The sequence below is a fragment of the Parus major genome, chromosome 12 (genome assembly GCF_001522545.3).
Source record: "Parus major isolate Abel chromosome 12, Parus_major1.1, whole genome shotgun sequence".
NCBI lineage: Eukaryota > Metazoa > Chordata > Aves > Passeriformes > Paridae > Parus > Parus major.
Genome location: NC_031781.1, coordinates 7,008,161 through 7,024,149, shown reverse-complemented (window position 1 = coordinate 7,024,149; position 15,989 = coordinate 7,008,161). Strand labels below are relative to the sequence as shown.

Genomic DNA, 15,989 nt, shown 5'->3' with positions numbered 1-15,989 from the left:
GTTATTTTGTTTTATTAAATAAAAAAATTCAACCCTTAGGTTTTTTTAATATTTCCTAATTTTACTTCATTAAGAGATACTGATAATTCTCATCATTTGTAACATAGGCAATAATTCATGTGTCTTGTTATTAAAAGGAGAGAAAACAGCTCTAACTTTGCTGTAAACAATTTACTTGCTTAAAAAAGAGTATGAAATATTAGAGTCATAGTTGGAAATTTCTTCTGATAATTGAATTTCCAATTGTCTAGATGATGAAGCAGATACAACTTCTGATTTGCTGCATTATAAAAAAAAACACTTGAAATGCTGATTCTGTCTGCTTGCAAAAATCAGCATTTGGTAAAAAATTCTCTAGAGAGACAAGAACATTTATCATTTGAGAAAGCCCACAAAAAATACATTATTTCTTCAGTATCTGTTTTGCCAGATCATTTCACATAAGCACTGGGGGAAGACAGACAGTATTTCACTGTCAGAACCCTTAATGCTTTTATGTTTTCCACTGGTTTAGGTGTGGGGTTTTTTTCTTGGTAAATGATCATCTAGAAATAAGAAACCAAAAAGCAATCTGCACAAAACTCAGATCAGAAGTGTTTAATGCAATCTAAATATTTGGCACTGAAATAACAACACAAACACACACAAACCAAAAAGTGCTAGCAAAAGAAACCCAGAGAACCCCCCAAACAAACAAAAGCAAAACAAAGCCAAACCACACCAAAACCCACAGAGTTTGAGCGAACAAGGCAGGAAAAGAAGTCCACTCTCGAAGCAAGACTGTTGGCTACAGGAAGAATTTTTTTCTCTTTGTTTTTACTCTAAAGAGAAACATGATCTTTGTGTTCCTATTTGTATCTACTTCTATCAAGTCTTATCAAAATCAAGATATTCACCTTAGTGCTGTATACAAAAATATTTCAAGTTACTTACACGTGTGCACATCGTCCTCAGTCTCAGGCTTTCAAAAGGGCTCTGGTTGCTCTGTACATCTGCAGAACACTACACTCATTTATGATGAAAATTCTTCCCACTCCCTGGGATTTTCAGAGCCAGTAAATACCACTACCATCCTGATTAAAGAAAGGAATTCAACAGGAATCTTGTAATAATACTTTAAAAGTCATCTCTCTGTGTTGCGTATTTGGAACGGTTATTTGCCTCCGAGGTGCATTCATAGCTCTATTGCACACATTTCAAATGTTGCTGGTTGAGAGATTTTGTCAGAGGCATGCTAAAACTATATGTGCATATATACATTTTATGTTTTATAATGAAAAAGCAGAACCAGCATGCATATGGCAGATCAAATATCCAATCTATCCATTGTTTCCATGAAAAAATTAAATGTGTGTTTACTCCATGCCATTTTCAAAAAACCACTTTCAGATGTTCAAGCCTCAACATTGTGAATGTAAAGTGAGATTACAGAAACATACACTTTTGATTAAATCATCAACCTTTGATTTCAATTAATATCTCTGGCCCAGTAGGAAGGCTGTGCTGTGCAGTGGTTGAACTGTTTAGACTCGTTTCACTTCCTCTGCCATGCAGCTCCTAACAGTGACTCCCTTCAGTGCTGGACTGAAGGGCCACAGGAGTTAATAAACTGATTAGAATTATTTTGATTCTATACTTGAGATGCCCCAACAATCAGATATAATTAATGAGACTGAAAGGCTGCAAAAAAGCTCGCAGCTGGTACAATTTGCAGCTCTTAAAGCAGTTTCTTTAGTGACCGAGTCAAAAGTTATGCCACAGTTCTGACCATATTCTTTACCCCTAAACACATTAATTTATCACTCAAGTTGACTTTCCTAACTGAAGTAGCCTAGAATTTTTATGTCAAGTTCTTTTAAATTGTAGGGATCAGAAGGTTGATAATAAACTACTTTTCTATGCATAAAGAAATTCTTTTTTTCTTTCAATAATTTATTCTTCATGGAAATCTAACATTAAGCCCCTTCATTTTTCTTTGCTTCTCTTAATGTATAACTGCTACATATAGGCAAAAATCTTGTAAATGAAAGGCATTATAATATCATGGCTTAGGCCTGCTAATTTGGCTAGGTGCAGCTAACAGCTAATCTGTTTGTTCCCATGAGAAAAAATAGTAAAAATTAAAGTCAGTCAGCACAATGAGTTATTCTTGTGAGGAAAATAAGTTTGCACCTGCAAAAACAAAAAAATTAAACCCACAAGAATCAGTGAAGAAGATATGTAAACAATCCAAGAATAGAGAAACTTGATGGACATGTGAAATACCATTTACTAACCAATAAATTGAATGCCAAGAAAACTACTATCCAATTAGAGTTAAACACAAAGTCTTTGAAAACTGTATAAAAATGAGTTATGTGAATAAAGAATTGTCTTTTCCTTCATGAAGAAACTGAGTCCCATCAGCTTACTACTGCACCATATAATGATTTTTTACATGTACTTTTTTTTAGCACAACTGCACAATTTTTTTTAAATGTAATTTATTCAGAGTGTTTAAAAAAATACCTCTTCCTCTTTGCACTTTATGTAGGTTTTGGTTTTGTGGGCTTTTTAAATCATAAAACCCAAAACCTGCCATATACATGGAGCAAACTCAAAATATCTCATTAGTTGCTGCCTTACCCCATTAACAGTTCTGTTGAAATTTAAAAAGCTATGCACATAGCAGGGACTATAGCACAACATGGCTTTGGGTTTTTGAATCAAAACAAATATCAATTACTCTTCACCTGGAAAGTCTATCACAGCATTTTATAAGACAATATCCATGTTCAAATCGATGGTACAAAAGCAGTGACTGGTCAAAGCTTACGTGGCTTTGCAGTACAGCACACGTCCCTTCTGCATGTGGGAGATGGTAAAGCAATTCCCAGCAAAGATTTAAAATTATCCAGCACAGCCTCTGAATGCCTCATTAGAGCTGAGGGGTCACTAACCATGTATGCACTGCTGGAATAAACCTGACTGAAGCCAAATAAGAAACCTCTCCAGCATCACATGTGCCGGTGAGTGGGAGCTTTTCCACTGAGCAGAAGGGTACTCAGATGGCACAGGCACAGCAGAGATATCAAATACAGATGGTGCACGCCTCCGATAGACTCATCTGTGAATCTCTTATTCCTACAAGATTTGTCTTTTCCCCTTATCACACTGACCCCATGGTGGGGTGGTTTTGTTAGAGTGCCACTGTTATGCTGCTGTCTGGTCCTCCTGACTCCAAAATGTATCCATTCAGGGGAGCAACTTTAACAAAATAAACAACTGTGGCATTTTTATTTTGTTGTTGTTGAATGAAGTTATTTTAGTTTAGAGTTGGTATCAAGTTTTTCATCCACTTTATGTTCAAAGACTTTATAAAGCATATATCTATCAAAATCTTCATGTGGAAGAGGATATTGGGCTATCCTTAAATTCATGTGCCCAATGTCACACAACAGTTCAGAACCACAATGAGAACAAGTTCTCTTGGTTTATTCTTCCAGTGCCCTGCTCAATAAACCACAGACAACTGAGATAACTAACTCTTGATCTGCATGGCAAGATGAGTCACAACAGCACACTTCTCCTCACCTTGACATTACAGAACTCCTTAGTAATTGAGAGTTTGTGTTACACCACATTACACACTCCTATTAACCTTTCCTGACCCTCTTTGTGTTGATGAAATCCATCAGCAATGCCCACTGTGATGGCACACTCATTTTCTGCAGAGAAATTCTCACTCACTTCATCAAACAGCTCCTAGGAGCTCTGGATTAGCCTGTCTCACTTGACTCTTGCACACACTGGTGTCTGAGGAATTCCTGTCACCTCAAAGCCCAGTGTGATTACTTCACAAAATACACTTTAAAAACATAATATTGAAATATTTTTTGCATACTATTTTACTGTGATTAACTACTCAACACTGTACCTGGTATATTGTAGCCAAAGATCAGCTGTCCTGGGAAATTTGTTAACATCAGCAGACTTGACAAGGATAGTTACTGCTTTCCTTGCAAAATAATTTACACATTAAAATCACTGCAAGGGCACTATACCCCCAGCATATTTAATCTTTACAAAGATATTTACTTCTGACCTATTTTTACCTCATGGCTATATATGTTAATTCTACTAAATCAAATCCACTAAAACATTAAGCTGAATGATCATCAAAACCAAACAACCCAACTCCTGATTCAGCAATATTCCTCTGCCCCATGTGAAATGCCACATAAGGTGTCTCCTTGAACCTTTCACAACTAGATATGTTTATATCTATCTATATATAAACATATATAGCATCTAAATAACCCAGAATGTAAACAGCATAAATTGGAAGAGTCCTCAATACAAGCCTGGTTAAAACAGCTGAGCTAGTGCAGAAGATAAAAGCTGCTCTACCACAGAGTATTTCTCATCACAAATACAATTTTAGAAAAGCATTCACATTGGTAATGCATAAATTATAACAGCTAATAAATAAAAAATATAAAGAAGTACACTCCAGGAGGTACAAATGCTTGCTCTCTGAGATTAATTAGGTATTTTAATTTTAACTCAAAGTAGCTAACAAAAAAAAAATCACCACAAAAGGGTGATCCAAATAACTAGTTAGGCAATCTAATTCCAAGCAAACAGAAATTGGAAATACACTGCCACCTCTCCCTTTAACAGAGTTGCTTTGGTCAGTGCTAAGCAGAGTAACCAATGTTTGGGAAGGTTAGCCTGGCTGCTGCCTCCAGAGCCCCATGGCAGAGGCCGAGGGCACTTGGGACTCCTTTTGCAGGAGGGTCACCTCACCAGCTTTCCTGAATATGAGTTTAATCACAATTGAAAACAGCTGAAAAAGCAAACTATTGTCTTGCAAATTCTTTCAGACACCTGAAACATCTCCACAGGCGGGCAAGGATGTTTCAAAAGCCAGTTAACAAAGGCTATTAAAAGCTGCTTTGGAAATATATTTCACAGAAACTGTCTATACAATTACCCACACTTTTGCTTCTATTTTAGAAAAGAACATAAAGCCCTCATTTAAACTGAAAAAGAACGTTCTGGAACTGCCCTGGAGACTCCTTTTTCCATAAGGCTGTTCTCAATACTCTTGAAAACTCACTAACAGTATTTCATATGAACTGCTTTACATGAGGAACAGAACACCTATCAGTATAAATCTGCAGAATTAAACATGATCCAGAGGGCATGTTCATCCAAGGTAAAGCCTTCACTGTACTTTCAGGTGAAAGTAAGTATATTAAAAGCATGTACAACTAATCCGCTCCTTCCAAAACACTGAAGCAATCTGAGAATGCAATCTTTTTGCCCTGGACACTTATTCTAAGCCACTGAAGATTCAGAAGGAAGGAACCTGACAACTCACTGCTATCACCAGTTCTCAGCAGGGATAAGATACTACAACATTTTCTTTTGTACTCAAAGCTACAGTAGTCTTCTCCAAAAGCCTCTATGGTTGCTGGAAACAAGAACAGCCAAAAGAGACAGCTTACTTTGTGCTGTAAGGTCACAGGATACAGCCACAAACTAATTTTAAAATCAGACATCCTGGTAATGTTGGTTTTTTTTGTCTTTACACTCCTCTTATCACTGAATGTCTCCTTCTCTCATTATTGTTCCCCCTTGACCTATGCCTGCCTTATACCCAGCTCTTGTACTGGGTTTTGCTATTTCTATAGACTTTATTAGACAACACTTATTTTCCATCTAAGAAAAATTACACAATTGTCTTTCCATCCTTCATGGTTGCCCCTAAATGAGCAATAAAATAAAATGAGCAGCCAAGAAAACTTGAAATAAAGTGGAATGTATGCTGGAAAAAAAAAAAAAAGAAAAAAAGAAATGTGTTCCAAGACAAACCTTTGCTTAGCAATATCCATGCCTTTTGAGAAGGTCCAAAAGCACTGCTTTTAAGAATCACTAATGGGTTTTGTTCCTCAGAAAAAGAAACACAGTCTCCTCAGGACACAAATTATGTTTTGCAATGTTCTCTATCATGAACATTTGTCTGCTCGGATACCTCTAAACCTTTGTGTTTAACTCTTAGAGTTAACTCATTAACTCTTCAATGAGCTTTATATTTCATTGTTTGTCACTCTGAAGGACATGGCATTGATCCTTTCTGCTCTGGCTCATCACTGCGCTTTTCTGTACGCACCTGATAAAAGAATTTATATCGATTTAGGGTTCCAGATGAGTGTCAGAACACTGCAGATCAAAGGGGACTTGTAATAACAAGAAAAAGCATAACATCTGAATACTTGAATTTGGGCACCTAAATTAGGCTCCCAATTCTTCATGTCACCACTGAACATTCAAAATTATAATGTTTTCAGAAATCTGAACTCCCCTTAGTCACATCAAAGCCAGTAACGTCAGTCTAGTCTCAGCATCTCTGAAAATCAGACCACCTGCATGTGGTCTGAGTGCAGATGTCTTGAGAAGAATTCAGCAAATTACCCATTAAAAAAAAAATAAAAAAAAATAAAACTTTGGAAACCTAACTATAGCGTTTGGCACTGCCTGGAAGTGTGAAAACATATTTGTGGTTTTGCCACACAAGCTAATGCTTTTCACTTCCATATGTGATTCCCAGTCACTTAGAAAACTTCACAAGAAAGAGTAGAGGATGGCCAGCCTTTCTGTACCCTCTGGAGAGCATTCCTCCATCGTGATTTCCTTCAAAGCTTCCTAAAACAAACTGGTGAACAGACAAGGACAAACAAAGGGTCAAAGTTCAACTGCCAAACCACCCTTAATCCAATGTTTAATAACTGCCTTTGAAAGGCTGTACTATGATAGAAACTAATGCCCTGCACAGCAGAAGATGTGCAGATCCTTTTCTCTTTGGACCATTTGGCTATGAGTGTCTTAGACTGGCATTTGGCATGCTGGCTCTCAATATGTTTTTCTCCCCAACAGGGTTTTTTCCTCTCTCACACTTTTAAAAATGACACTTGAAACTTCGTTAAAGAAAAGTCCTGAGCATCAAAATCCCAGCCAGAGTTCTGTTTGTAGCTCTTTCTTTGTTGGGTTGTTTGTTTGTTTGTTTGTTTGTGGGTTTTTGTTGGTTTTTGGTTTGGGTTTTTTGTGGGGTTTTTGTTTTGTTTTGTTTTGTTTTAGGGTGTTTTTTGCTTGGTTTGTTGGTTGTGGTTTTTTGTGGGGTTCTTTTTGTGGGTTTGTTTAGTTTTGTTTTGGGTTTTTATGAAAATTGGATGAATAATCTAGACAATAATAAACTTGGTACCATATTGTACCCACACATAGGTATGCTCAAACATCACTGCAAAGAGTAAATAAACACTGAGCAATTTCAAATGTTGCAGCAGCCCCAATAGAGATCTACCTTTATTTCCTCCAAAACTGAAAACTCAAAACATTTTTATTAAGTTTACATAGCTGCCTAATGATATCACCTTCATCAAAACCTATCATCAAAAATTAACCAGATTCAGACCCTCTCCCAGAAATTTGTATAATCTCATGCTTGTATTACAAACCTGTATTTTTTTCCTCTCTCAAAAATCCCACAAAACTTAACAACAAAATAAGTTGGCTACCAAGCTAGAGTAGATTTATTTTTGTGTATCCCACATGTCAGTATCTGATCAGATTGGAAGCATTGCAACAAACCATCAGTTTAATGTTGTTTTTGAAAACTTTAAAGAAATTTGCCCAAATTAAATCTGAACCCAACCTATTTCAAGTTAAATTGCAGGGCACATTCTTTTTTTGTATTACTTAGAGAGTTTGCTATGTTCAGTTAGCTGCAAAATACATACACAAACATGGAGATGCTCATTCAGCTTTTTTCTGATTCTCCAAAGGACCAGAAAGGGTTTTTTGTAAGTTAGGAATTCATTACATTACTAACAGAGTTCATCTCACAAAAAAATGCATATTACCTATAGCACCACACCAGATCATCACCCTAGTGTATAGAAATAAACCATCTAACTGCAGAGTCTGTAATAAACTGCACAAACTAATACATTTATCAGAAAAGTCCAGTGCTTTGGCACTAGAAAGAACCCAACAACAGCTTTGTTTTGCTTGGTCAATAAACCACCATTAATGATAATGTATCTATGAATTAAAGATGCATCAATCTGCATAGCAGAGAATAGAAGCCATGAATAACAGCCAAATCAATACTATGAAGTTGTAAAGAATACAGTGTGCTCTCCTTCAGGGTAATGGTAATTAATTTACTTTTGCTGTCTTCACACATGAGAGGAAGGAAGTAGAAGAAAAAGATAATCACATAAAAATTGTTAATTATAAAATGAACACATATTGTTATCTCCTTACTGTATCCTTTCTGTTCATATGTTTAGAGCACTTAAAAAAATACTACTTTATTTGCACATACAGAAAACAGCTTGTGTCTTTGGGAGCATATGCATGCACCAGCTGATATTTTCAAGTACTGCAATTTGGAAGTTTGTTTCTTAAATAAGAGATCTTGCTCTGGTTGGGTTGTTCATTAGTATAAATGACCAATGCCTAAAATCATGTTTCTGCAGTGCAAATACTCTCCTAGTGAATGTGCCTATAGAAATGTTTTAAGCCTTGTGTGGTTCAATACCCCATATAATAGAAAGCCTTATCACTGAAAACTACATTTGCTTATGCTGCAGCTTAGTTTTTTTTTTAATTCAGCTCCACTGTTAATTAAATAATGCCCTTTCCTTGCAATTGAAAAAAAAAAAGACAAGGTTTAAGTGATCAGTGTTTAATAGTGATGTCCCCTTCTTAGGAAAAAAAAATATTTGGAGGTCTTGTTAATCTGGTGGACTGTCTCTGGGCCACCAAGCTTCCAGGAGAGGAAATAAAGTTACTGGTTCTCTGGTTTGAAAGAGAGTGCTGCTGCTTTCTAAAGAGCATAATTTTTATATTCATTGTGTTAAAGTTCTTCTAAGTACTATTTTTGTATAAAGTAAACCCTAGGATGCTATAATTAACAGTGCATTTTCACAGACATGGAAATTAAAGTTTCCATTTTTAAAATATATTCTTCATGACAATGTTCAGAAAACTGCCATCAGCAGATTGCTGCTATTTCATTGCTTAATAAAAATACACAATTTCACTAAACCTCAGACAATCAAACAAAGGCACCACAATCACTGGTCATCACTGCAAGGCGACCTATTGATAAATTCCTCAGTGCACACCACAAAGCAATGACCTTGGTGAACTGCATTCAGTCCTCTAAGCAGCAGAGTAATTAACATATACTGAAGTTAAAATCACAAGTGGTGCTATTAAAGCAGGCAGAACAAGTCAGCACATAAAGATAACTCTAAGTGAATTAGGGTCTCAGTGGTCATTTCACATCCTTCCCTGGTTCTGCAAAACTGCTGCCCCCAATCACAGAAAAGCTGAGTTCTGAGTCTGAGCTGACCTTGGGCTTTTCACCCTGTAAAACACTCAAAGTGAGACCACATCTCCATCTTGTGAGCTTTCTGGAAGTTTTGCTGTGAAACAACATAATGCAAATAACCAAGGGAAAGGTACTCTCAATTTCCAACACCAAACCTTGCCATGTTAACCTACTGAAAATCATAATAATTATTTAGATCCTCTTCATACTCTACCATGCATTATAAACACCCTTAAATTTACTTTCCCTCTTCCACAACAACATAATTTGTCCCTTATTATTACAAATATACAAAGAACAGTGTACACCAATAAAATACAGTTGTGGCAAGTGGACATTGTGTTTGCATTTGGAGGCAGGGCAGAGCCTGTGCCGCCTGCACAGCACTGCCAGAGGCACACATCTGTTTGTGCAGTTCTAGTTCAGTAGTTTAAGGAATGAAGTATCACCTCATTACAGAACTGCCATGTATGAGTGAATTTGTGGAGCTTGCCCTCCTCACAGTCAGACAGTTCTAATCTCCTTGCAAACCACAGTGGCAGCACTGAGATGGAGTGTTAAGCTTATCAGGCCTCATCTGTACCATCACCTACTTAGTTAAACCCAGGCCATCCATTTCTCTGTCATTTCTTTGTTCCTGAGGTGCCTGAATGCATAATAGCCACTGGCAAAAGATGCAAGATATCTTTAAAGACTTCAATAGAACACCACCTTCAATTTTTTTTAAACACAGACTGGAAACAATTCACAAGGACCATTTTAATCATGGGATGTGCTACATGCATTTCTTCTTGCTCTAGAATTTTAACTTGTACTATCACCACATAATCTGTTATATAGTGCTATTAATTTATTTTATATTTACTTTCAATGTTTGCATAGAAATTCCTGACTCTGAGAAAGCTTGTATTCCTATCACAGTATCAAAATTGGGAAGGGTTTTGATTACTGAAAATCCTACAGCATAATCAGACTAACTATATATTCAACTGCCCATTTTGGGCATCATCAAGCAAATGAACAGTTTTGTTTCAGTGTCAAAATAAGGATTAATCTTCAGTGCCTTTAAAGAATTAACCAAAAAAGGTTGCCTTTAATTCATTCAAAATACAGTCCCTTTTTAACCATTTGTTTTTAGTAACACAACCATGTTTTCAAAACCATGATACCTTATGAATTTTTATTTCAGGAATAAGGTGCAAAACTTTACAGATGTGCAGCTGCACCCACAGGACACCTAAGCCTCTGGGCTGGCTCGAATGCCCTCAGATGCAAGTCATGCTGCTGATTTCAGGAGGTTCCTAGTCTGCAGCTGAAGGAGACACCTCCCGTCACCCCCAGCTGCGGTGGGAGGACAGGTGAGCCAGTTTGATTAGATTGTGAACAAGGCAGGCACCCCATCTCCTCCTGCTTTAACACACCCTGCAGAGACAGTGCAGGTACCTCTGAGAGGTGCATGAGGAGACAGGGATATCACTGCAGAGCTGTGGTCACAGATAGCTGGCAGCACAAACGGGGAACAGACCCATTCCAGCTGCACTCAGTCTCTGGTGTGCTGCCAAAGCACAGGCAGAACATTGCTTATCCCCACACAGCCCTGCACAAACAGAGCAGCACCTCTGGTACTTACACCCAAACTAACCTCCATGCCATGAGGAGCCAATTTATTTGTCTCAAGCCTGGCTGTCAGAGGTTACTGGGGAGGGGCTGCACGTGTGCCATGGCCAGGGGGCAGCCAGGATTAGATGGAGGGAGACTTTGTCTCTGGGGTGACTTTGCCTGGCAGCCAGTTCATGTCTCCCATGGGACAGGCAGTCAGCAGGGGAACACTGAAGACACTGAGCCCTCCAGAGACAGACTGCAATCGATGGCCAAAGGTCTCCTCCCATGGCCTGCAGTGGAACATTGGGCCAATGTTCTCCTGTCAGCAGACAGACTTTGGGAAGCAACAGGGCCATAAAAAGTAACTGTACCACAAGCCTTGGGAGCTTTTTTTGAACTTACTTTTTGAGTGTGGGCTTTTGGATTGGGGCTTTTGGAGCTTTTGGACATTGTGCTTTCGTCTTTTGGGGGGCTTTTTGAATCCTACGCGTTTTGCCCTGGCACCAGCCTCCCTTTTGGCTCTCCTGCCCTCGCTGGCTCCTGCTTGTCCTCGTGTCTGTCCTGGCTCCCTGTGTCCCTGACCAGAGCCCTGCCTGCTCCATCTCTGTGTCCCTGCCTGAGGCACCTGTGTCCAAGCCAGCCCATGGCCATGTTCCTCACCGTGCCCCTGCCCAGGCTGGCTGCCCTCGGGCCCGAGCGGCCTCACCTCGTGTCCGGCAGGCCGGGTGCTGTGTGCAGGCCGGCAGCGGGGACAGCCCTGCCTGGGGACACGGATGGTGCTCCCCAGCCTCTGCTGCTAATGCCCTTTGTCTGTCTTCTCTCTCTTGCCTCTCTTCTTTCCTTCTTTTCTCTCTTTTCTAGCCCTCTTTCATTTGGGAAATCCCCTTTCCTTCTCATTTTCGTTACCCTCAAACAGTTCTCAGATATGTTTGCCTCGTTTGGCTGAATTTCATTTCCAACCATCCATTTTTAAAATAACTCCTCACAGTTTCCCACAGTGGAACATGACAGATACCTACACCCAAATTCTCCTAAAGCTCCTCTGAACATGGAAAAGATCATTTCACAACAGCCCAAGCCTGCCTGCAATACTTCACTAACACATAGCTTGTGTGGATTCCTTAGCTTTATTTTTTGGCTTTAATGGTGCCGTCATACCTCTCTAGAAGTGTCTAGAACACCCTAATCAGATGGATGCTGAATGATGCCTTAGCTGATAAGGGAATGTTTTCCAGCCTTCAAAACAAACAAAAAACTGCACTGCTCATAATTTGCTTCTGGATCATTCTTCAAAGTTTTCCTGTTCCAACTGGTGATGAAAAGTCAAACCACAAAAATACTGCCAATCACTTCATCAGTACACCCATGCAAGTCAGAAAAATAAAATTATGCCTTTATAGGAAACAGTGAAAGGGAGCATTTATTGCAATAAATTAGAAAATTTTTCAGCATTTACATTAAAGAATGTTACTTTGATTTCTGTCAATTTTACAGCTTTTCTGTCAATACTGCATTTGAAAAAAAAGTCAAGAAATAGGCATAAAATATTTCAGTCACACCCCTAGCCCTTTTATATTCTTGGTTCAAATGAATAGTGCTTTGTGATTTCTTTAGAAGAGATTTGTAGTTGGCAGAAACTTCTTCCCAAAACAACAAATAGAAAAATCGTGAATGAACCCACTTGCTTAACTATCTAAACTATCTAAAAATCAGGGTTTAGGGGCATCAAGGTGAGGGATAGGATAAATTTTAAAAGGAACCACTAGAAGCCCTGACAAGACAATATTTCTAAATAAAAAACCGGAGTAGAAATTGAAGAAAATGCAGAATATCTAGAGAACATACTAAGTATATCTGATCTCTTGTACTCAGTACTAGAAATGAAAACATTCTTCAGCAAACTAACCTTTTATCATACTGCCATGCTTTCCAGTAAAAACTTAACTATCAGTTACCAGATTTAGAACTCTTTGATGACCCTGATAGCTGAGAAAATCTCTCTCTACATTAGGATCTCATGCCAGAACAGACTGAGGATTCTCAAATTGCCACCATGTATTTTTTGAAGAGTGAATCACTTTACCCTAAACAATTTCTCTCACAATTAGTGGTTACAGAAATCACCCATCCTCTATTCCTTTTGGTGAACCATTGACATCTCACTCAGAATGCCAGCATCAGATTATTTTGTCCTCCCCATCTGGTTCTGCTGACCCAGTGGGTAGGATTTCTTGTGGAAAAGAAAAGCCACATGGATGGAACGAGGCGTGTTTCTGTGAGGCCCTCGTGAAAGTCTCTGGTTACTGTGGGATGACAAGAGGAGACGTGCCAAAGCACACAACAGCACAGCTGACAGGAAGATAATGTCCCAGTGCAACTGTTCCTGGATATTTTACTGTTATTGCTTCTGTAATCCTCATCCCTTTGTTCCATTAATTAGCATGCAATGGCTATAATCCTGCCCAGAAAAAGTCTTTGTTCCTAGATAATAATTTCACTAACAAGCAGAAACATTTCACATATTTTATAACAACAAATGAGTAAAGGTCATAATCAGCTGGCCATCTCTGCCTTTCCTTGGAATTCTTCCATAACCCAAATTCTATATTATCAGTTAACAGCATATGAAAGTATCAATAGGTTTAGAAAATATATACAATTCCATGACTATTGGAGCCTAACTTTTGCATATTTTCCATAAAAATTCAATATTCCCTTCTGTGTAAGAGGGTATAGGTGTGTTTAAAGGTTGTATATCTGCACCAGGAGAAAGGATAAAAAGTTCCTCTTTTGCACAGTACACTGAGTCAGAACAAAGCACTTGCTAAATGACAATTGGGAAGACAACACAAATCTCCTGAGCACTGCAGCTGTCTTCCCTGCACTGCAGCAGGCGTCTGATGGAATTATTTTAACTTCTCTGTGTCTTCATTTCTTCATTCATAAAACAAATTAAATTTGTGTTTCAGGAGTAGTTTGATGCTGAAATTGTTATCATTCTTCAATATCCTTGTTAAACCATAAACCTTTATAATGCATTATTTGTTCATTCAGTAAAATATTTACGGAATCTTCTGAATTAGTTTAAGAGGACCAGGTATTACCATAAAGCACGGAGGAAACTGAATAGAATGAATAATATCCCAAAGTATCATCACATTTATTTCTACCCCAGTTGTCACCTTAACAAACCAGATCATTGAAGCTGCATCTGAAGATTGAGTTTCCCTGAAAATATTTTTGCAAATAAAAGGCTCACGTCTTTCCTAAAGCAGCACACACATTAGATATACAGTACTTCAGACTTCTTTAATTTTCCATTTCTTTCCCAATAATTTATAGCATCCATGATTACACTCCTAATTATTTATTGCTCTTCCACTTACTGGTCCTGGTTTGTCACCCTTTTTCAGGGCTGAACTATAAAACAATTCCCATATTATTCCAGATGGAGTTTCACAAGTTGCATTAGAAGAAATCATTTTCCTCTATGATAAAACATCTTCTAGACAGGCAGCACATACTCATACTTCATTTCTTTGTCTTGAATACTATACTTTTAATTCTTTAAAGTGAGAGCTACAATATAAATCAAGTGTGATGTCAATTGTCCCTCTACAGCAGCTTTAAATTTTAGAACATTGAACTGTCACATAATTAATAATTCCTTCAGAATTCAGCTTCTATTTTATAAATATATTTTGAGAGTGATAAGAAATATAACAACTATGCTTTGTAGTTCAAATATTGCTGAGATAGACATAATCTGTCTAGTTGTCAGAAACAGTTATAGTAATAATAAAATTATCTATAGTATTAGGTGGCAGGGGAAAGAAAAACTCAAAGAAAGCATAAAATGTCTTACTATTTCAGCTTAAACATGTTTTCAAATATCAGTTATTTTACCAACAAATACGCCTTAATAATAGCCAGACTTTGCAGAAGCAGCTTTTAAGTCCCTTGTTACTTGAGATTAACTACAGAAAATTTAAGTCTAAGGGGTTTTGGTTTTGCAGTAAAATTAGCATAAGTGAAATTTTGAATTAAAATGAAAGCTACATTTTTAGAGGAAGAATGGTCTGGTGGTTGAGATATTAACCTTGGACTTGAAAGAACTGGGCTCAAGTCCCAGCTTTGTCACAGAGTTTTGCATAACCTTGAATTAGTCACTTAATTACTTGGTGCTTCTCTTCTCAAGGTATTAAACACAGATAATAATATTTCCATGGTCAGCTTCACCTTGTTTTCTGTAAAATCAGGAAGAAAACAAAAATCTGTGAAAGGCCCCAGTAGTTTAGCCCCAAGAATAATTTGCTTCAGGACTAAGTTTCTGTTCCAAAGCCTTGGCATCAGTCTCAGTTTGCATTGTGGGATCCCAAACACCAAAAATCCTAGGAACTACAGTAAAAAAAGAATCAATAATAATAGAATGCCAGCAATAATATTTGTGTCATCTGTACTGTATCTGCATAAAAGGCAAAGGCTAAATAGCATAAAAGGCTATGCTATTTTAACACTGATTGTTAAAATAACACAAGCAAACTTCAAATCTAATATAAAAATACAAGTTGTTTTTTTTTTAAATACATTACTGTAGTTTCAGCACATACACTCTGTGTGTATACAGGTTTTAAAAATTGAAATAATACAGAATTTTGATTAAAACTTGAATCTGATTAAATAAAATGTACTTTTCATAATTCATATGCAAGAGAGACATACACAGCCTAAGAAGCAACATTCTTCATGTAGCAAGAGCACTGCATATCTGTGATCCTGAAGAGCTGATACATTGAAATGAACATAAGAAAATCTTTATTATCTTCCATGAAATGCTTATGTACATAATCTGTTACTCAACTTGTAAAAAGTTAACCACTTCTCAGCCTATGATAAATATTTATCATAAAGCATCACAAGTACTTTATATAACTTAAAAATTAAAAAGAAAACATTTCTGTTTAAATCCCCTTATTTTTATTTTTCCCAAAGAACTCTTAAG

At 37.4% G+C, this 15,989-nt stretch overlaps 1 protein-coding gene across 5 annotated transcripts in view; it reads right to left on the bottom strand.

The window, feature by feature from the left end:
- Positions 1-15,989, bottom strand: part of CACNA2D3 (calcium voltage-gated channel auxiliary subunit alpha2delta 3) — a 385,680-nt gene that overhangs the window by 303,165 nt on the left and 66,526 nt on the right. Inside the window, exon 1 of one of the 5 annotated variants that reach the window (XM_019008120.2) lies at positions 934-1,032. The exons of the other annotated variants lie outside the window; for them this stretch is intronic. Within the exon in view, the coding sequence (XP_018863665.1) occupies positions 934-945 (12 nt within the window). The 5' untranslated portion in view covers positions 946-1,032. Of the gene's footprint in view, positions 1-933; positions 1,033-15,989 lie in introns of those variants that run through there. 5 annotated transcript variants of the gene reach the window in all.